The sequence below is a fragment of the Petromyzon marinus genome, chromosome 60 (genome assembly GCF_048934315.1).
Source record: "Petromyzon marinus isolate PM22_M1 ecotype Great Lakes invasive population chromosome 60, UKy_Petmar_22M1.pri1.0, whole genome shotgun sequence".
Taxonomy (NCBI): Eukaryota; Metazoa; Chordata; class Hyperoartia; order Petromyzontiformes; family Petromyzontidae; genus Petromyzon; species Petromyzon marinus.
Window position 1 is genome coordinate 6,010,819 of NC_133726.1, and position 22,941 is coordinate 6,033,759.

Consider the following 22,941-nt stretch of genomic DNA (forward strand, 5'->3'; position numbering starts at 1 on the left):
TCCCTCCCGAGTCGAGGTCGCAATATCCCTGGCTTGCCCAGGGTGTGATGGCAGCAGAGCAAGGATTAATTTCCATCTGTACGGGTATTGAGTGTTATCCCCAACCCCCTCGTGGGCACGGGTTTACTCCGGTTTCCTCCCACGTGTATACAACACTGACTAATGTAGTTGGCCAAACATCCCAGTATAGGACCGCAGAGCTTGGGAAATTGTGGACGCCGGTTTTTTGTCAGCCCTCCCACTTGCTCCGTGATTTCCCGTGCCTCTTGATGATCAAATAAAAACGGTGCTTGTTACGAATTCTACATTATGGATTCTTATTATGACGACGACGACTTAATGCTACATATGTAGTGACATAAATGGTGTCACTATAGTGTAGCGACAGTACTGAGTTAAGAGTGGTACTGTATGTGCTCATCCTCTCTCTAACACCAGAGTATGCCATGGAAGGGCCCTCTAAGGGGCATAGCCCTGGTGACGGTGAGAGAGAGGTCAGGCGAGGACATGGTACCCGAGAGGGCACGTGATGTAGGGGCCAGAGTCTTCGAGAAGGATCTGGAAGGGGGCGTGGCCAGGGGCGGAGCCCGGCTATGCCGTGGCCAATCAAAGCCGAGTCCCGAGCCCGATCGTGGCTGTCTCTGGGAATGGAACTCTTCGGTCTTAGTTCTCGTGGACCAGACAATTGTATAGTTACCCCGTGGTGGTTACCACTATATATAGTATCCCGTCGAGTGGTTTAGTAGTTATCAGTGGTGGTCACCACCTTGTGTCGTTATCCTGTGAGTGGTTATATAGTTACCCCGTTGGGTTGTGAATAAACGTGTATGCCTCCAAGCTCGAGTGGGGGGAGGGGGGGGTCAAAAATCGTCCAAAATCGCGTGATGTCATTTATGGACGGCCCCTAATCCTTACATGTCTCCACGTGTTGTCGAAATTCTCCGCTACAGCTGTACCGGTTAAACAAATCGTCAGTAGACTACCTGCTCAGGTGGGCATTGAGCCAGCGTTCAATTCCTCTTTACAGCCCCGAGGCAGTGGTGGAAATTCCACATTCCTATGGGTGGACGCGATTCCATCTACAGGACAACTGCTGTTGACTTACCCTCAAAATGGAACTCGTGACAACTGTAATAAATTAGCGCAGTCCTGATTAATTTATATGTATTGTCCTGGAGATTACTGTCGACCCACCCCCTATCTTTACAACAACAAAACACTTTTTTTTTACAGTTTAACACGTAAGCTTTCGCGACCCAATATCATCCATGAGAGAGGTTTTAAACAAAAAAAATATTTACGCGATCTGACCCAAACAAACCCCCCCGCCCCCTCTATTATGAACATATTTTACACTTGACTTAAAGCTTTAGTTTCTAGTGTGGCCAAACAAGCCACCCATCCCGTGACCGTGTTGGATGCAGACGAAGGACCCGAAGGGGTGGTGGTGGGGGTGGTGATGCTTGAAATTCCCACTTCTGGAAGATTCACCTGGGAGCGGTAGACGTCTACCGAAGGCACAACAACAACAACAACCCCCACCACCAACCAACCACCACCACGACGTCAACGTCCTCCGGTGGCGGAAGAGCCCGCCCCCCCCTTGCCCTCCCCTCCTGGCCCGGCTTTGCAAGTGGAAAATTCCTATAGGGGGTGCGGGGGTGCCGGTGGGTGGGTGGGGGATGGGTGGTGGGCGGGGCTAGGGGTTGGGTGGGGGGGGGCACTCGTATTTAAAGGGGCAGCGTCACCTCGCGGTCGATTCGTAGGTAAGGCTTTGTGTGTGCCCTCTGTTGCTGGCACCAAAGCGCTCTTCCCACTCTTCAATCTCCACTCATCTCTACCCTCCTCTGCCGTTTACCTGCGTTTACCTGCGCGCCTCCCCCCCCCCCCCATGCCAGCCAGCCAGCAACCCTCAATTCCCCAGCCACGTTAAGCACCCAGGCCGTAACAGCACTAACACGGTAAGCTTAACGAACAAGAAGTACACGTGTATGTGTGTGCGTGTGTGTGTGTGCGTGTACGTGCGCTTTGTGGGCTATGTGACTGAGCAAACAGGTCGTCTCGTGCCCGTTGATTAATGAGAAATGTTATTAAAACGTTGTTTTACAAAGTGACCCAATGAATGACGACAATCGCGGGTCAATTGAATGAGCGTGATTCTTAAAATAATTGCAATTTAATGCGGGTTAACTTTCACTTTGCTTAAAAAAAATGTTTGGTATAAATTACATTTAAAACGGAATAATTGCATATCGTTAGCATTGGTGTGCACACTCGCATACATCTGCAGTTACTATTGGTAATAACATCAAATTTCATTTATCGTAACCGAAACTGAATGCATTGTAATTGCACACGATAGTTTTAATTGCACGGGATATATTTAGGCTGTAAATTGTGTACCATCTGCCACTCAATAATAACAATAATGACATTTGGGGATAATTACAGGAAGGACTGCTTCTGCGTCGCTGTGTTCCAAAGCCTCGTCCTGCATAAGCAACTCCATTGTTTTGAGTTTTCGTGCGAATCGTATCGTTCTGTTGTCGTCTTGTGTTGCGCTGCAGGGTGCTGCGACTCGAGTTCACACGGGGTGTCTCATTGTACACGCGCACGTACACACAAAATTTCAGTAACGTGCAAACATTTCCAGTGACCCCCCCACCAATCGCCAAGAGCATTGTTCATAATTCTCCCGGTGATAATTAGCGCAAATGGCTAAAATCGCTTGCATTTTAATCGCTCGTGGTGGGTGGGGGTGGGGGAAATCGTGATTTGTGTTTCAATTTTGGCCAAGAGAACATTCCGGAATTAATGCGTGGGTTGGCTGTGTGTGGCCGTGGGTTTTGTATGAGGTGGTGTGGAGGTTACACAATAATAATGTGAGCTAACGCTATCAAATTATTGCACGAATTAACCTGTTTGTGGAAGAAAAAAAACACTGTTTTGAAATCGTTCATCTCATTGGGCATCGTTTATTCCAGGACGAAGGTGATTATGACATTTCCCATCATCACCCAGTGCTCGCTGCGTTATTATTCACCACTCCCGCATTGACCAGGGTGGTGAAGTATGGTCACAAAACGTTGAACGGTGTGGTTGGTGGTGGTAGGCAGAGGGTGCAAGACCCTCGTCACTAACAGCGGATTCAACAAAAGGGCTGCACCCTGCATTGTTGTTACATTGTTGCTTTTGGGTTTGGTTTTTATTTGGCAAACCGGCCTGAAAGGGAAAAAAAACACAGAAACCACGCGCAAAAAAATAACAACGTGATGCGAGTCTGGACAATGTCCGTGTGACATCATCAACTTTAGTTTTTGACTTGCATTCATTTTTCATGCAAACGCCGGGGTTAGAGATGGGGAGAGCTCCTCACCCCCCCCCCCCCCCACTTAAATAATTTCTGGATGGCTGTTTTCAGATTTGTTATTTTCATCGATGCAAAATTGTAAACATAAAAAAGTAGTTTTCTTCATTTTATATGCATTTAATAAAATGAATTAAAATAGTACTTTATATAAAATCTACTTTTTTTTACTTATTTCGCAAATCCCTCCCCCCCCTTTACAAATGTTGTAGCTGGGTGCTTCACTACCCCCCAAAGAAGAAGATCCCCCGGTATAGCCTTGTCAGACTGTTGGGCAAAAATTAGTGAGCACCTAATAATAGCCGGCACGGCATCACACCCGGCCACCTTTGTCTCCCGAGCGTCACTGTTTTATCACACTGCACCAGGTACTCATTTGAGGCCGAGTCGACCTAGGGGAAGCCCAGGACCGGCTCGGACAATCGTCGCTGGGTTTATTGACCGTGAGTGGCAATCTCGGGTCGCCGGGGTTCGTTGCGCAGTGTGTGTGTGTGCACCTTAACTCCCCCAACATCGCCGCACCCGCCACGTCTGCTCGGCACATTGTTAGGTTCGAGAGGCGGTCTCCCTCCCTCCCTTCCCTGCTGCTGCTGTTGTTGTTGCGGACGGTGAGGGCCTTTCTGAACAGCCGCCCGATCCTTCTGTCTAGACGGCGCTGCCGCAGCGCCCAAATGTCACCCGTCGTGGCGGCGTTAAATCCCCGCGATGGAAAATTCGAGAAACCCAATTTTGACGGAGTCGGGCGCATTTTGAAGGAGGTCGCCAGAGCGATAGGCCTGGCAACGAGGCTTGCACGTGTCGTCTGCTCGAGACGTCCGCGTGTGTGTGTGTATTTATAAATAAAACAAAAAATGCATCCCTTTTTTTAATTGCGGCCCGAATTTAGCAGGAGCAAATACATCGTTCACGATGGCGCCATCCCCGGACCAATGTGCCGTGTAAAATAAATGGCGTGTCCCACTGCCCCATATGCGATGGCTACCCAGGCACTGCAGATCAAAACAAATGTTGGCCTTTACTTTGATGAGCAATACCAGAATTCGCCGCTGGTGCTGCCCCACGTTTATCGAATAAAAAATTCGCCACTGGTGCTTGCCGCCTCCTCCCCCCCCCGCTTTTACCATGCTCTCTTTTAGAAATCACGATCCTTGGGGTTGCGTGGCCAACCAAACGATTCAATTCGGCAAGTAGCGACGGGCGAGCTTGTGGCAGAAAGGTGGCGGTCCTGAGTGGCTTCGGAACACCGGGAAGGCGCAGCAGCAACGATTGTGGGAGGAGGCGCGTTGCCCTGCTGCTCGGCAGCGAGCCGCAGGACTCGCGGGCGCGGAGCCTTGGCCAGACTGTGGGCTGGGTGCAATCGCGCGCGCACGCGGAAAGGAACAAATCTTGCGGAAGAAGTCCGCCGCGAGCATGTGAACACGACGAAGGCGTCTCGGGATGCTTGAAGGACTTTGTTTATGACATTCTGCCTGCCTTGGGGTCTTGTATGGCGGGCAGTTCTTGTAAGAGTTTAACGCTATTAAAAAAAAAACCCTATATTATGGACTTGTAAGAAGTCGAGCCGATTGCCAATTTTGTCTTTACCCCAGCGCATGGTGTGGCAGTCAGCCAGCCGGCTACACCGCGATCACCGAGGCTGTCCAGCTTTCCTGTAGGTTTTTTTTTTGCTAGGATGGTGCAGAGATTTGTTCCCACTCCAAGAGTCCCATGAAAACAAATCCCGACTGATACGAAGCATTTGATTTGCGCGACGCGTACAGCTTGGCACGGTCGCTCGGGAGTCGGACACTGCGCTGGCGCCAACGAAATCCTGAGTCTGGGTTTTCACCCAACCCCTGATTTAAGCCGGGATCCCTCTCAAGTGCAGTGAGTCGATGGTCTAATTCCTTTAATTTGCCAGAAACTCCCACCTTGAGTGTTTTTTTTTAAAGATGTCGATTTGATTTTGGCATTTGACGATAATCTCGATAGCGAGGATGCGTGGAAAAGTGCGGGGTGCCACTTTATGAATCCCACGAGCAGGTTTGTATGTAGGTGCGGACGTTGAACTTCTTTCGCACCGTACGTAGCCAACCATGCTAATCGGAGGTGTGGGGGAAGAACTACAAACTAATCACGAACCACTTCCAAAGAAGTCGGTTTTCAATCTACATTTAAAAGTGCATAGCTCCAGCGGCTTCCTAATATCGGAAGGAAGAGCGTTCCAGACGGCCGCAGAAGCGCGTCTGCAAGCGCGCGATGCAGTGACCGTCTCGATGGCCGAGCCAAAAGCTACTGCTGCTGCGAGGGGTGACCACCGGAGCTCGCGTGATGATGGTGTATGCTCCTTGACGAGATCAGCGAGGCTTTGTGGTTCATTTGTGGCAAGCACTTTGTGTGTGATGAGCTCAACCAGAAGTCGATGCAGCTGGGCAAGCACGGTCCGATCCTGCAGGTGTTTGACACTTCCGTTGATGGGCCTCTCAGTCGAGCTGGGGCCACGCCTTGCTGCGAGATGTCCGAATTGACATGTTTCTGTCTCACGACGTAACGCCGATAAACACAATTTGAATAAAATGATATATATTTACGCTTTCCAACTAAGGTTTAAACAAAGGTTTAAAGCATCGGCTCTGTCCATAAATCTGTCCTACCTTCAGGAGCGGAGCCAGGATTTTGACTTTGGGGGGGCTGACTTCAATATTCTGAGACATCCAGTGTAATGTTTTCCAATGGGCGCCACAAATGTATAAAACTAATTTTATTGGATTTGAACGCGGAGTTTATTAATAGGTCGGAGCCGCTGACGTGGCTGATAAGTTCGATAAGTTCGAAAGGCTGCCGCTCAAGCAGCCTGCAGGGCAGCACAAGGTGGCAGCCTGCAGGGCAGCACAAGGTGGCAGCCTGCAGCATTTGCAGCATTTTGCAGCAGCCGGATATCCAGTTATCCCGTTTACCGACTTTCCCAAAATTTCAGGGGGGGCTGAACCCCCCCATTCCCCCCTGTGGCTCTGCCCCAACCTACCTTTAACGTTGAGAGTGCTATAACTCTCATCGATTTTGATCCAATTTCAAACGAAACTGTAGACTGAAGTCGTATCGCTGTTCGGGTCTCTCCATTATAATTTACAACTGGGACAAATTCATCGAAGCGTTGCCCAAATAATGGAAGTGCATTTTTGTCCTGACGGCTACCTCTCCGCCTCCGGTAGTGCCAGTGGACGCTCCTGGGTGACGTTAATCTCTGCCACACCGGATTCTCTTCACGCGCCTTGCACCGCGCGGCCGCTGTGCACGGCGGCGAGTAGCGACGTGCCGTGAGAGCGCGGAGTAGGCTCGGGGGGACCGTCGCATTTCTCATTGTCTCGTCGACCGCGCACGCGCGCAACTAACAAAACAACCCACTCCGGCAGTCACATGACCATGAAGCGGGATTCTCGCTTTAATGGCGAGTTAGTGGTGTCATAACAATTTATAGATGTTTAAATAAATAATAAACCACACGCGTGCATTCTTGGATAGCTAATCTTCGTCATGTGTATATATAATTAGTATTTAATTGCCAGTTTTGGGAACGGGTGAAAAAGACTTTGGTGTGTTTTGGCACAGGTTTGTGTCTTCAAAGTGTTGGGCAACTCTTGGAATCTGCCTTTCTGTTGAAGTCCCCAAAAGGAAAAAACACAACTTTTATTCCTGGCATAGCCAGGGTGTGCGTTGTTCCGCCCGCCCACCGTTCCCATTTCCGATGGTCTCCGACCTTTGCCCGTAACCTCTCGTGGCTGCGGCCAGCAGCGCGTCCCTGGCAACACTAACAACTTGTCTTTAGATCTTTATTGCCAGCCACCTTCTCTAACTAGCCACCTTTGCGGCCATGCATCCACCCAGTCGCCCACCCACCCACCCTTTCGGCCAGCTACTTTCCGGTCCAGCCACCTGCCCAGCCAATAAACCACCCACCCGCTTGCCAACTTACCCAGGCAGCCATGTGCTCGCCCAGCCATTTACCCAGCCAGTGACCTCAAGATGCCAGCATGGAGTGGCAAGCAGGAAATGGTGGATGGGATGAAGATGGAAGAAAGAGCAAGGGATCGGGGGGATGGAGAGAGGGAGACTATATAAACATAGTCAGGAGAGCAAGAGACAGTTCTCACGGTGGTGGCCAAGTTGTGGGATAACTTTTGATGGCTACTCTTCCCTGCTCCCCCCCCCCCCCCCATCGGCCGCAAGGTACTCTGGAGAACAGGCCTCTGCAGGTCAGGGGTGTGGCTGATTTTGCTTTCGTAGCCCCTAGCTTCCTCACCCTGGGACAGGACGTGCCGCTCGCCATGCTTTTAATAATGACGCCGGTGCAGTGCGCGATGCACGGGCAGGTCGCGCAAAACTACCGCCCGAGGAATGGCGTTCGCACGTGTAATGGGGTAAAACTGCGTGTCGCGACAGGCGCCGGGGCCTGCGTGTGCCAAGGTGTGCAATGTTCGCTGCCCGAAAATGTTCCCCCCCCCCCAACCTTATTCGATCAGGTCGGCTGGTTCGTGTGCGGTCGGGGTAAAGCGTGGGTACTCACACGCCTTCCGAGAAGCGGAAGATCTTCTGCCACTTCCTCGTGGCACGCAAGGTCCTCGTCGCTACTTGCCGAACCGAAGCGTTTGGTTGGCCACGCAACACCCGAGGATTTGCCAAAGAGGGCAGCGTCAATTGGGTATTTTAGGAACCGGTGAGAAGGGGGACAGCAGCACCAGTGGATAATTCTGGTATTGCTCATCAAAGTAAAGGGCAACATTTGTTTCCATCCGGCCAGCGTTGGTTGAGCAGGCGACGGTGCCCTCGAAGTGGGACTGCTCTCTCTCTCTGTCCGGAGCTCCCCTCTAGTGGGAGGCCCTTCCACCAGCAGTGATGGCGAGTAATTGTAGGGCCACCTTTTTTTTTGTTGTTGCTTTATTCCCCACCTCGCGATCCGTCAATGGTCGCTTGCGTCGTGCGTTCGTCTCGCTTCGGAGGACTTGCGCATCTTGTGAATGCGACGCTTTTTTTCCCCCGAACGAATAAAAGCACTTTTTTTTAAGTGATTTGTTCTGTCGTTTTTGTTGTTGTTTGTTTTAGGACAGAGGAAGATTTTATATTGTGATCCTCGCCCTAAACACGCACGCATGTGTAAGCACACACGGGCAGATGCACGCACGCACGAGCCTAATGAGTCTTTACCCGGTCCACTGATTTCAAGGGGGATGAATTTCAGCACGGGTCTGTAGAGTTCGTTGGCACCAAGGCGGAGTGATATTCAGCGGCAGGGCCGCACACCCCCCCCCTCGCCAGTCGTGGTGGATTTTTGGAGAGATTGAGCGGGTGTTGTTGTGGAGTAGGGTGAGATTTTCTTGGTCCTTTACTGGGCCTGGGTAAAAGTGGTGGTGAGGTTGGTGATTGCAGGAACACAGACTTAATAGAAAGCGAGACAGTTGTTTACTTTTCTGTCGTTAGTATTCAAAACTATTCAAAGAAATGGAATTGTTAAATATCGTGCGTTTATGTTCCAGCTAATTTAGCTTATGTATTGCCACGCGTAAAGATAACACGTATTTATATTTGTATATATTTTTCTGTAGCACAACTTATATTTAATTTGTTTTCAACTCAAAGGGACACAACCATTCGCCCACACATTCCACAAGAGCACAACAGAGGGACCGAGAGTGAGAGACCTGAGAAAGAGACGAGGGGGAGATCGAGAGAGAGAGATACACAGACCGAGAGAATACGCAGGGATAGAGAGACCCAGAGAGACCCAGAGAGACGGGCGGACAAGCCGAGCGACACAGAGAGGCAGACTGAGAACTCTAGACCCAACAAGTCAGGAGCTCGGGCGCTCGCCAGGAGGGCCGAGTTTGCGTACGGCAGTGCGGCCGCCGGGGCCCTGCACGTGGCCATGGCCGAGCGACTGGAAAGCGTGGACATCGCCATCGTGGGCCTCTACTTCGTGCTGGTGTTCGCGGTCGGCCTGTGGGCCATGCGACGCTCCAACCGGGCCAGCGTGAGCGGCTACTTCCTGGCGGGGCGTGCCATGTCCTGGCTGCCCGTGGGCGCGTCGCTCTTCGTCAGCAACATCGGCAGCGAGCACTTCATCGGCCTGGCGGGCTCGGGCGCGGCCAGCGGCCTCGCCGTCGCCGCCTGGGAGCTGAACGCCCTGCTGCTGCTGCAGCTCCTCAGCTGGGTCTTCTACCCCGTCTACCTGGCCACAGGTTTTGGCGCGTGTGTGTGTGTGCGTGTGTGTGTGGGGAGCGATAGTGTAGCGGTTAGCGCGCTGCGCTATGAACCTGGCGACCCGGGTTCGATTCCCGCTCGCAGCCAACACCAGTGACGATTATCTGAACCGGTCCCGGGTCTCCCGTAGGTCGACTCGGCCTCAAATGAGTACCTGGTACGGTGTGTAAACATCGCCACTAGGGAGACAAAGGCGGTCGGGCGTGGTGCTGGCCACCCACCCCCTCGTGTACCGTTCCGGCCTTCATAGGTGCTCGCTAACAGCACTTACCCCTACAGTCTGTTAAGGCTATATGGGGGATCTTTGTGTGTGCGCGTGGCACCTGGGTCTGCCCCGTGACCTCCTGCCCGCGGGCGTTCGACACTTCACGTGGCCTCAAGGTGCACATGGCCTGGCACACGCGTCGTGGTGACGTCACCGCCACTTAGTGGCGAATGGCGGTTGTTGTGTTGTGGGGAGCCGGTAGCGGAGGGGGTTAGCACACCACGCTACGGGATCCCGCCAAGCCGAGTTGGATTCCCGCTCACGGCTAACACCGGTGACCATTATCTGAGCCGGTCCTGGGTCTCCTCCCCTAGGTCGACTCGGCCTCAAATGAGTACCTGGTGCGGCGTGTTAACATCACCACTGGGGAGACAAAGGCGGCCCGGGCGTGGTGTTGGCCACCCCACCCCCCTCGTGTGCTGTACCGACCTTCATAGGTGCTCGCTAACATCACTTGCCCCACCAGTCTCTTAAAGGCTATACGGGGGATCTTTGGCTTTGTGTGTGCCCCCTCGGTTATCTCTAACGTTGCCACATGCCTGTGTTTGACCCGGACAGTCTGGGAATTGGCATCTCTGTTCGGGCGGCGAGAATTGGTTTGTAACTGAGATCTGGTGTTGTTGAATTTTTATTGCCGTAGACTGCACAGTTGTGTTGACCTGAGGAAAAATGTCTGGGTTTTTTGGTCTGCAGTGGAAAAGGTGGTGGCAACCTCACCCACCCAGCCACCCAATGCTTTCAGCGCCCAAAGCCACCACTTAAAGGCCGTGCAGCCAACCGCCAACGCTCCGCCCCCCCGACGTCCTTCCCCTCTCTCTACTAGCCTAGCGGCTGGCCCCCTGCAACAGCCAATAGGGCGCCGCGGTGGCGAGATGTTAACTCCCTCTCCTGGTATGCAGGAGGTTGTGGATTCGATCCCGTCCCTGGCACCTGCTGTATATTTGGAGTTTGCGTGGTTCTGCCCGTGCTCGCGTGGATTTTTCTCCGGGTCTTCTAGCTTTTTTTTTCCCCAACCCACGTTTAGAATCGACATGTGTTTCGATTATTTGGCTGCTATAAATTTCCACGCGATAAGCCACTTCTTTGAGCCATCACTTGTGCGCTAGGTCGCTTAATAGAAAAAAAAAAGCTGTATAGATCAGTGGGCCTTATTTAGTAAAATAAAAAGAGTTTAGTTTTTAGTTCAGGCCCTAGTGAACTTGCACCGCCTGCACATGAAAGCTTAGCCGCCGGTTCATAAATTCATTGGCTGAAGAAAGGAGTTGGGGCCGACACCGAAACCTGGTTCATTAATTTGTTTGTTGATTTATTGATAACGTGGAAAGCCGTCGACGGAGCGCGCGGCTCGGAACATTACACGGCGCGAGGTAACGCGAACCGCACGCGCCGGCACTCCCGTGCTACCGGCCACAACGCGAAACCACCCAAAATGAAAAAGAAATACAAGTCCACAATGTCGTAAAAACACGGGGACACATCGGCAGTGGCCTTTACTGGAGACCAGCGGATAGCAACGTGTCGCCGTAGCCGAAGAGGAAAAGCGTTTTCAATCCGTGCGTGAATCGCCTGCTGCCACGGATTGATCCGAAAAGTGGAAATTGACTAAAAGAGTTCGGAACAAACTCTGAAAAGTGAACAGAGTAGCGTGGAGAGGTTATTTTAAAACTGAATTGCATCGAAAGAATGAAGGAGGAACCACATGTATCGGAGAACATACGCGGGATAATGACACCTTCCAAATTGTTAGGAAAATTTAGCGGCCCGGGAAAAGATGCATCCACGGCTTGAAGGGACGATGGCTCGTGGTTGAGACCAGCCACGGAAAGGTAGACGGAGAAGGGAAGACAGCCGAGTACACGTATCCACCGAAGAGGAGATGGAGCGATGAGATTTCTCGTGTGCTGGAGCAAGATGGATTTTTGCATCATTTGACCATGTCGGGGGGGGGGGGGGGGGGATTGAGACCAGCAGTGGATTTGATTATGGCTGATGGTGCCAAGAGCCTGTTGAGACTGAAAGTAAATTTTTCGGCGAAATATGGGCCCTAAAATGTACACGAATTTGCGATTTAGAGAAATACAGATGTAATTGAACATTTGATTAAGGAACAGATTTAAGAATTCCGTAAGAAAATGTTTTTTTATGACAGGTGGATTCAAATAAGATGCCAATTCATCATATTCTCCAGACGCTCGGAAGAGTAAGGCGCTCCCCAAACTTTTGCCCCGTATCAATCAAGTTATACCGAATCTGGTTCATGAACGCACACACACACACGTCTATCAGAATATGCACGCACCCGCCCCAACCTTTCATTTAAATTAAATAAAAAAATAATTTGCACGTGGTTTTGTGATAGCCAGATCGCTTCTGACAAAGAGCTACATAGCTCAGTTGGCCTTACCTGTAACATAAAAACTAGTTGAGTATATTTGGAGTTTGCGTGACTCTCCCCGTGGCCACGTGGATTTTTCTCTGGGTCCTCTGATTTTTCCCTCCACATTTGGGTGAAAAAGGGTAACTTTCGATACTATCAGAACGAATTGAGCCTTTAATGTGTGTATTTCCTATACACGCTTAGCGACCAAATCGCTAAACGACCGATTTCGTGGAACCAATTGTACTGTCATATTCTTAGCTCTTTCGGTAAAGTCACGTTGAAGGGAAACAATAAAACAATAAAAAATATATAAAACAATAAAAATTCTCACGACGTTTCGACCATAACACCTGATGACGACCGTTTGTGTTCTGGTCGAAACGTCGTGATAATTTTAATTGTTTTATATATATTTTATTATTTTATTGTTTCCCTTCAACGTGACTTTACCGAAAGAGCTAAGAATATGAATTACTGCAGTCACGAAAGCTTTAAAACAATTGTACTGTCGTTAAAGAGGAGAGTGGGGTTCTACTTTTGCACCCTGTCCTATGCAGGCGTGTGCACCATGCCCGGCTACCTGGCACGGCGCTTCGGCGGGCGGCGCCTACGCGTCTACCTGGTGGTGCTGTCGCTGCTGCTCTACGTGCTCACCAAGGTGTCGGTGGACCTGTACGCGGGCGCAGTCTTCATCCAGCAGTCCCTCGGCTGGGACCTCTACGTGTCCATCGTGTCGCTCATCGGCGCCACGGCGCTGCTCACGATGGCCGGGGGGCTCGCCGCTGTCATCTACACCGACACGCTGCAGGCGGCGCTCATGGTTGGCGGAGCCCTCACGCTCATGGTGCTCGGCCTCGTCAAGGTTCGTCAACGTCCCGCGCGACGAGCGATGGCGGCTACGTTGGCGATCGTTCGACCAGGTTCATTTGTTAATTGAAGCGCACGCGTGCGTCGCAGATCGGACTCAATGCTGGTGCCACCGGGGAGGTGCCCCGGCCCCACCGCTGATCCGGAAATAATCATAGTACTTATGATATTTAATGGAGAACATGAAGTAAGGTAAACTACCCGGATTAAAGTACCCTAACCCCATCCCTAGAAGAAAAAAACAACTTATAGCTGAATTTTGATTTAAAGCTTTCGTGACTGCAGTAATTCATATTCTTAGTTTTTTCGGTAAAGTCATGAATAATTTTGTCATACTGGCATTCAGAGAGAGCGGTTGAATGCGTTTTGCCACCGGCAGTGTAGGGGTGGCAGGATGGGTGCGTGGAAATGTTTCCATCGACTGAATGGCCCGCGGGCCTAAACGTCTCGAGAAACGCTGACCGTGTAGCGTTGCTGATATAGATTACGACACCGCTGTAGCTTTTGGTCTTGTTTATCGTGCTGCTGTGTGGACACAGCTGCAATAATTAAGTCAACGGTGCGATCGTGCCGAGATGGCAGTCCCTACTGGCAATCACGTACCCCTGCTATCATACACACAGCCGACGAAGCCAGACAGCAGACGCGTCCAGACGGGCTGCCCTCTGACCTCTCGCTCCCGCCGCTCACCCCGTCTCATCGTCGCGCCGCTCAACCTGTCAACCCCTCGCCCACTAATCCCCCCCGCCCCGCACTCAATCTTTAGCCCCTCGCCTCTGCGCTCTCTCCCTCGCCCCCCTCTCGCCCACTCCTTTCGCCGCTCACCCTCTCTCATCGCTCATCCCGGTCTCTTCCCCCCCCCCCCACCACCGCTCGCCACGCAGGTGGGTGGCCTGCAGAATGTGTGGAGCGGCTACATGGAGGCCGTGCCCAACGTTACGGCCATCCGCGCCGCCTATAACCTGTCGGCGGGCCCCTTGTGCGAGGAGGCCATCGCCCGGCCGCACGCCAACTCGCTCAAGGTGCTGCGGGGACCCTTCGACAGCGAGACGCCGTGGCCCGGCTTTCTGCTGGGCCAGACGCCGGCCTCCATCTGGTACTGGTGCACGGACCAGGTGAGATTCTCCCAACGGTGTTCTCCTGCCTACCCCCCCCCCTCCCCGCGCCCACCTCCACCCCCCCCCACCTTTGCCACCGAGAGCCATGGTTAGAATCCGGGTTTCCGGATGGACCTCGCGATGCCGCTATACAGTGCGAGAGAGCACTGATTGGCTACTGATGTTTCTATACAGTGCGAAAGATCGCTATGATTGGCTACTGATGCCTCTCTCTAGTGCAAGAGAGCACTGTGATTGGCTACTCATCCCTCTCAACAGTGTGAGCAAGCAATGTGATTGGCTACTGAGTCTACGGCCCGCGTAAGTGTAAGCCGGCCTCTGTGTCTCTATGCGAGTCTACAGTTCATGTGATCTGGGGGCCCTGCAGGTGATCGTGCAGCGCATGCTGGCGGCCCGCGACCACTCCAACGCCAAGGGGGCGACGCTGCTCGCCGGCGCGCTCAAGATCCTGCCCATGTTCGCTATCGTGGTGCCGGGCATGATCGCGCGCATCCTCATGCCCGACGAGCTGGCGTGCGTGTCGCCCGAGCACTGCACCGCTGTGTGTGGCAACCCGGCGGGCTGCTCCAACGTCGCGTACCCGCGCCTCGTGCTCGCCGTGATGCCCACGGGCCTGCGAGGCCTCATGATGGCCGTCATCGTGGCGGCGCTCATGAGCGACCTGGACTCGATCTTCAACAGTGCGAGCAGCATCTTCACTCTGGACATCTACCGGCACGCGCGCGGAGTGACGCGCGTCTCCTCGCGGGAGCTCATGATCGTCGGCCGCCTCTGGGTCGTGGTGATGATGGCGGTGAGCGTGGCGTGGGTGCCCGTGGTGGTGTCCATGCAGGGCGGGCAGATGTTCCTCTACATCCAGGAGATGGCCGGGTACCTGACGCCGCCCGTCGCCGCGATATTCCTGCTCGGCGTCTTTTGGAAGCGCTGTAACGAGAAGGGCGCCTTCTGCGGAGGCCTGGTGGGCTCCACGCTGGGCTTCGCGCGCCTGCTGCTCGCGTTCATCTATCCGCCGCCCGACTGCACGCAGCCCCACGACGACCGCCCGTTCATCGTCCGGGACATCCACTACATGTACACGGCGGCTGCGCTCTTCTGGACCACTGTGGCGGTGGGCATCGTCGCCAGCCTGCTGTCCGACCCACCGTCCAGGGAGTGCGTGGCCAACACGACCTTCTGGACGTACTCGGACCCGCCGGCCTCCTCCTCGCCCTCCTCCTCCGCCGACGACGACGACGACGACGACGGCGACGGCGACGGCAAGAAGCGGAAACGGGCGTTGGGCAACGGGGTCACGTGCGCCGAGACGCTCAATCTCGTGCGAAAAGGGGGCGAGCGGGCGGCCGCTCCCACTTGCGCCTCGGCGGACGACCGCGGCGATGACGGAAGCCGGCCGCCGGTCGTCGTCGTCGTCGTGACGGAGAACGGCCGCCACCAGTCGGCGCCGGCGCCGACGCCGACGCCTGACGGCGCCGCCGAGACCCCCGGCCACGGCGGCGCCGCGGCGGTGGACGAGGAGTGGCCGCTCAGCGGCAAGCGGTCGCGGCGGGCCGGCGGCGCCCGCGACGGCTCGGGCCGCTGCGAGAAGGTGCGGAGGGGCCTCCTGAAGGCCGTCAACTGGCTGTGCGGCACGGGGAGGGACCCGGACGAGGCGGGCGGCGAAGGCGCGCCGGGGAAGCCCTCGATGGGGCTGCTCGGCGAGGATCTGGCGCAGAGGCTGCGGCTGCTGGAGGAGCGACCGGTGGACAAGGCCGTGCTCAACGTGGGCCTCTGCCTCATCTGCTCGGTGGGGGTGTTCCTCTACGTCTACTTCTCGGTGTGACGATGCCGCTGCCGGCATCGTCGCGCGCTGACCGAAGGCCGACGAACCCCTCCCCCCCCCCCCCTCCTCCCGGCCCCCGTGCGTCCGCACGGAAGCCCGGGATCCCCCCCCCCCGCGCGCCGCTTCGTGTGAAATCCGCCGGTCCCCGAGTCCTTCGCCCGCACCCCGATCCATCGCCCAGCCCGTCGCCACGTGGGACGCACGATGAGCTCCTCCGTCGAAGATGCTTGGGAGGCGCGGACGCGTCCCCACGTCGAGCGACACCGCTGGGGGGCGGTTGGGCTTGTTTGTTTTGAATCCCTTGTGGCAGTTTCTTTTGTTTTCTGTTTTTGCACGACGTCCTTGGCGGGTTTCACCTGATGAGAGCGTTCTCTCATTTTGACAACTCTGCCTGGGGGAAGCTCCCGTCGTGCTCTGGGGCTTTCGTCGCCCTGAGACTCTGCACTCGGCACCGAGTATAAATGCGTTTGTTGCGAAGTGTTTCGTCTAACTCGTTGAATTTCGGCGCCTAAGGATATGTTGAAATGCACTTAACGGGGGATCGCGCGCGTCAATTGGACCAAACTGTTCCAAACGCAGCGTTGTTTTATTTGATGCTTTATTCTGGTGGAACAAGCGCTTCGGTGCAGTGGAGAGACTGGCCCTTGCCATTGTAATGTGGAATTTTTCCCGCATTGGTAGATGGCCAATGATGATTACCACCGCCCCCACCCCCTGCTTACTTGAGAAGGGAGCACTCTAACGTTTGGAAACAATTACGCGCGATAGGCATCGCCAGGCACACCGTGTGCCTGGTGATGTCCACGTAGGCGCGCGCCCACAGTGAGGGTAGGTGATTCCTTCCGTTGGTCAAACTGCCGCAGGGCAATAATTGGCGCACAGGTGGCAGGATTCTCCGCAGGTCTCTCCAATGGCATGCACTTCTGGGACCAAGCAACCACTGTTCCTGCCCCTTCGAGGCTATAGATTTTTACACTGCACCCTTATAAACTACAAGTTATTTTTTTTATTTTATCAGGTAAGGCCCACTGAGCTATATGGCTCTTTTTTTTTTTCAGAGGCGACCAGGCCACAAATGATAGCTCAACAAAGTGGCGCTTGTTCTGTGGAAATTTATAGTAGCCAAATACTCCTTGAAAAAAAACGGAGGACTCGGAGAATAATCGTCCACGACCACGGGGAGAACATGCATACTTCAAATATACATCGGCGGCAGGGTCAGGATCGAACCCACGACTTCCTGTTTACCAGGCGAGGTATTAATATTTCGTCATCAGGGTGCCCCTGAATCTAACGAGGCTGATGACCCGTAGACATTCATTGTATCTTGTGATTTGCCGTTCCTTTGAGGTGAGAGCCCCATTTGAGATTAATCATTCTATGTGATTGATGTGCGTTCAACCGTATGGGAGTCCATTGAAGGGTGTTATTCTCGTGTGATTGATGTCCTGAAATGAACCAGGTGAGAGCCCCATCGAGATACATGATCTATTTGGCTTGATGTCAGAATCAGAATATTTATTTATACTGCGGGAGGAATCTCCGATGAGCTTGTAAAGCTTTCTTTCACAGTCGGGGGGCGTGGGGTCGGAACGTCACAGCAACAAACGGTTACAAAAACACGACATGAGTGTGAAGTGCAGGAGTGGTAAAGAATTGTCATTATATTAACCAGGTGATAGTCAAGTTTCGATACGTTATCTCTCGTGATGTCCTTGCTTTAACCACGTGATCATCGAGGTACACTATCTCCTGTAATCATGGTCAGTAATGTAACCAAATAAAGACAGAATCTCCCACCCCCCCACCCCCACCCCGTATAGTCTGTAACGGACTGTTGGGACAAGTGCTGTTCGCTATGAAGGCCGGCACTGCACACGAGGGGGTAGGTGGCCAGCACCACGCCTCTGTCTCCCCAGCGGCGATGTTTACACATCGCACCAGGCTGAGTCGACCTAGGGAATGAGGCCCAGGACCGGTTCAGATAATGGTCACCGGTGTTGGCCACGAGCGGGAAATCGAACTCGGGCTGCCGGGTTCGAAGCGCAGCGCGCTAATCGCTATGGCCACCGCTCCCCATATAGCAGTCTGTTCACTGCTGTTCGCATACCTTAAAATAACCAGGCAAATCGCGCAATGAGAATAAGACACCTTATCACATCATCAGCAAATAGCTGGTAACGTGGGGGTTGTAGGCGTGCGATTGTTAGTGTTAGAATTTTCACATGCAAATCATGTGATCGTTGGCCATCCTGGCTTCTTCACTCGGTGCACAGGAACCAGTGTTGCCAGATCAGAGATGTCCCCCCCCCCCCCCTTCGGATTTTAACGTAGCAACCACGAAAGCTAGATTTATAAATTCGTGAAAAGCTGGAGGGGGGGAGGGGGTTGACACTCATTTTTTCTTCTCCCCGCCCCAACAGTCTACCTATAATTCAGAATCGATATTTGGATTAATCCCACATATTAATCCGACAAAATGTTGTCGTAAAGCACCCCCTCCACCACCACCACCCGACGGCCAAACGCGTGAAATAGCCACGTGCAAACGCATTTCATGAGCCAAATTATTTTTGTTTTCGTCGGCACGCTGGTGGCTCGCAGCCACCGGTGAACCGAAGAAAACAAGATGTCATAACCATTTAAAATTGGCGCCTTTTAAACGCCTGTACACGTGTGACGACATGTCTGGTGGTGGTGGTGGAAGGTCTTGTGAGAAATTTGGTCGGATCATAGGGGGAGGGGGGGGCCTGAACCCAGACGCCCATGAGAAAACATCGTAATACTCTGCGGGCTGTGCAAACCTCCGTGTTAGAGCGTTGTCTCCGCGTGTTTAAATGTGCGTGTATATCCACAAGCTGAAGACCTCTATGGAGCTCGTCGAGGAGCACAAATCCATCATCGCGCGAACTCCGGTCGTCCTCGCATTAGCGGCGGCGGCTTTTGGCTGGCCGTCGAACAAACACGGTGGTCGCCGCATATCGCGCGCTTTCAGATGCGCTTCTGTGGCCGTCTGGAACGCTCTCCCTTCCGATATTAGGAAGCCACTGGAGCTATGCGCTTTTAAATCCTATAGATTGACACTCATTTTTTTCGAACTGATTTTTGTGTATAGCTCGTTGTCCTCCTTCCCCCCCCCCCGCACCTCCGATAAGCACAGTTAGCAACGTACCGTGCAGAAGAAGTTCAACATGCATACATTCTTTGTTGGCCGTGCAACCCCCATGACTTGATAATGGCACGAGCCGGCCTTCGGCCAGCAGCGGACTGACAAGGCGCTGCAACTTATTTATACTGTCTAAAGTGTTTAACTCTACACCAAATCCATTGTTGGCTCTCGTTCGTCCGTGTGCAGAGTCGTGTTGCTATCAGGAGACTTGCCCTCTAGGAAGGCGGCAGCCACGCTGACCGATGAGCTTCCCGCGCCCTCCCCAGCAGAGCCGCTGTGCGAGCCTGGCCTCATCGCGGCCTACGAACTCGCCAGGCGCCACGGTGGCTCGGAGATGTTATCTGCCTCGCCTGGTATACAGGAGGTCGTGAGTTCGATCCCGACCCCGTGACGCCTGTTGTCTATTTGGTGTTCGCTTGTCTCTCTCTGACTTTGTCTCCGAGTCCTCCTGTTTCTCCCTCCACATCTAGAAACATGCGCTTAGAGTATTTAACTGCTATAAATTTCCATACGATGAGCCACTTCGTTGACCTATCATTTGTGATGGCCAGTGTGGCCTTACACCTGGTATATATATTTTAGAAATGGTTTAGTCTCCTGCGCGACTGCTGCCGGTCTACAGTCACTGTTTGAAATCCCGAATGAAGATGAATGCTTTGGCTTCACGGTTGTTTCGTTTAACGAGGTGAGAGAGAACGCGAGAGGCCAGGATAGAAGTCTCACTTACAAGAATGAACCGGGTCATGAGTCTGCTGCCAATGGTGGGGGGGGGGGTGATTGCCGTTGCTGCTGCTGCTGTGTATAGTCCCAATTTGAGTAGTTTGCGTAAATTAGTGATTTTTGTAATTTTCCAATGTGGGAAAATTTGGACCCTGGCAATATGATCTTTGCGTATGATGTCACGGAATCTTTAACGTCCGCTGTGAGTGAAGCAGACGGTATGGCGTAGTATTATTATTATTCCTCGGACCACATTAATAACCAGGCGGCCGCTGGATTCGAACCGCGAACCCTCTGCAACAAGCAGCAAACGCGCTACCACGCGTACGCAATGGGTGATGCGTACGCGTGGTTTTTCTTCCTTTGTTTAAGTCTGTAGGAATGTATTATCCGCATCGGGCAGCACTGGTAACGATTGCATCTTCATTTCCCCACGTGCTGGACTTTAACACCACACACTGGGTTTCCAATTATATTTTAAACTTAAATAATAATTATTATATTTTTTTCCTCTAAAAAATGCTGTTTAATAGTTCATGATCAGTTTCAGTTTTCAGTTTATTTATTTTGGTATAGCCCTGTGAGTCATTCGGTTCTTGAATCGGGTGCAACCACAACAAACAAAAACACGAACAAGAAAAACATCTTAAAGTGACTATGTGACTGTGCAAACAGAAAATCCATGAAAAAACACAGCAAAATATTCCTGAAAAAAGCACCGTACACCAACGCTGTGTGCAAAAAATCTCAGTGGGATGCAACTCAAACAACAACAACCACAAGAAAACTTAGATTAAGGCCTTCAGTCTTACTCCGTACTACAACAAAACAAACATGTCCAAACCAAAAAACTTTTCGAAATCACCAAAAAGTAAAGCCATAATTGCAGCGTAACAGTGATCACAGGGACTGTGACCGAATTTTTGCAATAAACTACATAAATAACATGTAACACCAAATCCTAGAGCCATAGCTGGCTGTATGAGTTACTCCACAACAACAAGCATCAGTCGGAGTATCAAATTTTTCAATGCACCTTTAAGATCAGCACGCTAAATCAAAACACAGATAATACTTTGCAGCGTCATCCGGAGCGAAACATTTTATTTTACCCCAATGAATAGCAGTGGCAGCTAGGGGTGTACAACTCCTCTAGAGCAGTCTCATTGGTAGCGATTCAATTTGCAGTTTATTGGCAATAGCATTCCAGACCTTCGCCGTTTATTTGAGTTAAAAGGGCTTGGAAAAGCAGTCGAATACATTAAAATATCTCGTTCAATATACGCATGTGGATACATCACCATAACAAATGCTCGCACTACATATATATTTTTTATACATTTCAGATGGAGTGATTTCTTTCCACCATACTTCACCGTGACGGTCACTTCGGGGTACGGGTGAAGGGGAGAGCCTCGGGGCTGCTTCACGTACCGTACCCGCCACCGATGTGTTAGCCGTGGCCGGGAATCAATGACGGGGGTCACTGGGTTCAGGATTTGAGTGCACCGCGTTCGTGGGTGGACGAAGGGAAGCCAAGTGGGAACGAGCGACTCGACGCTTGGCGCTCATTCACGATGTGCAAACATCCCGATGGCGGCGTGCAAGTTACCGGACCAGCCCCAACAACAAAGACAAAGATCCCCCGTGTAGCCTTTACGGACTATTAGGGCAGGTGCTGTTAGCGAGCACCGAATGAAGGCCGGCACGGCACACGAGGGGGCCGGGTGGCCACGCCCGCCCACCTTTATCTCCCCATTGGTGTTGTTTACACACCACACCAGGTACCCATTTGAGGCCGAGTCGACCTAGGGGAGGAGACCCAGGACCGGTGCAAATTTTCGCCTGCTGTTATTTGTCGTGAGCGGGAATCGCGTCGCCAGTTTCGTAGCGCAGCGCGCTAACCATCATGCCGCCGTTCCCCCCACCCTACCCCACCACACATACACACGCGCGCGTGGTGTACTGTGCACGAACGCCGCACTGCCACGTGTCCACCACCATCGGGAAGGGTGCCGGCTCTCAGTTCGTGAACTGCGCTCGGTGTGGACACACGGTAGGCGTTCTCAAGGCGGCCTTGCCAGGCGGACCGAGCCTGCAAGTCGCAAAGCACGTGGGCTCCTCGGTTCTTTGTCGCAAGGGAGCTGTTGCTTTTGCTGCTGCTGTCTCGGGTCACTTCCCAAACTCATGTGTGGTGTCACAGGGTCGACGGAATTCCCTTGCTGAGTTGAACTTCAGAACGGTGGGGGTTTTTTTTGTAAAAAAAAAGTTGGGAAATAAAAAAAAATTGGCAATATTTTGGCTTCGGATAGCCAAATGTACCTCCCGTTACACGTTTAAAAACGGTGTTTCGGATTGCTTGCGTTGGAAGGTTTGTGGAAGGGCACGGAGAAAAGACGGAGTCGCGTCCGTCACCGAGTACAGGGTAACAACGATCCGCACCCCGCTGCTGATCCTGGAAGGCGCGCGGGACCGGCCAAGCTTCCGAGTGGTCATAGAAACGCAACACACGCTGCTCACGAGCTGCGCCAATTCAAATTACTCCTCGTGACTTGGCAAACATTCCGAGACGCGGCGGCGGCGGCGGCGGTGGTGGTGTTTTTTGTGCAAGTAAAAAAACACAATGGTAATTATCCCGTCGTGAATTATTCATCGCGTTTTGTTGCAATCCTCCTACGGCTTCCCGCTGCATCGCATAACTTGGAACAGCACGGGGCGAATGCCCCCCCCCGCTCGGGTCAACCACAAAAGACCGGTGGCAGCTGGCGGCAGAAAAATGTAACGAATGGGCCCAGTCGCTGGTCAACCCGCCGACGGCGGTCACCCTCTGAGAATTTTATTTTTTTCCGACGACTCTGAAACATTGGGCCCTCCCGTGTACCCATATGCGTCGGTTCCCCACCCCACCCACCGCGACAAGCTCACAAGGCAGGGCACGCGCCACAGCGATTCATACAGCGATGAAGATATTCGGTCAAACAGAGCTGTTGGCGTTCGTCAAC

General features: G+C 52.8%; 1 protein-coding gene across 3 annotated transcripts; it reads left to right on the forward strand.

Moving 5' to 3' along the window:
• Positions 1 to 1,746: 1,746 nt before the first annotated feature.
• On the forward strand, positions 1,747 to 22,572 carry SLC5A3 (solute carrier family 5 member 3). Of its 3 annotated transcripts, none has more exons than XM_032976570.2 (5): positions 1,747 to 1,961; positions 8,447 to 9,579; positions 12,804 to 13,108; positions 13,998 to 14,228; positions 14,599 to 22,572. In XM_032976570.2, the coding sequence occupies exons 2-5, from the start codon at positions 9,267 to 9,269 to the stop codon at positions 16,048 to 16,050; spliced, it is 2,301 nt and encodes a 766-aa protein (XP_032832461.2). In that variant the 5' UTR covers positions 1,747 to 1,961; positions 8,447 to 9,266; the 3' UTR covers positions 16,051 to 22,572. The 3 variants fall into 3 exon arrangements, with proteins under 3 accessions (XP_032832461.2, XP_032832462.2, XP_032832463.2); XM_032976571.2 differs by having other exon boundaries at positions 8,452 to 9,579; XM_032976572.2 differs by lacking the exon at positions 8,447 to 9,579.
• Positions 22,573 to 22,941: the final 369 nt, after the last annotated feature.

Excerpts from the sequence above, each read along its gene's own strand:
- SLC5A3 (XM_032976570.2), top strand. The coding sequence starts at position 9,267 with ATGGCCGAGCGACTGGAAAGCGTGGACATCGCCATCGTGGGCCTCTAC. Across the intron at positions 9,580-12,803 it reads CCCCGTCTACCTGGCCACAG|GCGTGTGCACCATGCCCGGC; the intron begins GTTTTGGCGCGT and ends TGTCCTATGCAG. Across the intron at positions 14,229-14,598 it reads GGTACTGGTGCACGGACCAG|GTGATCGTGCAGCGCATGCT; the intron begins GTGAGATTCTCC and ends GGGGCCCTGCAG.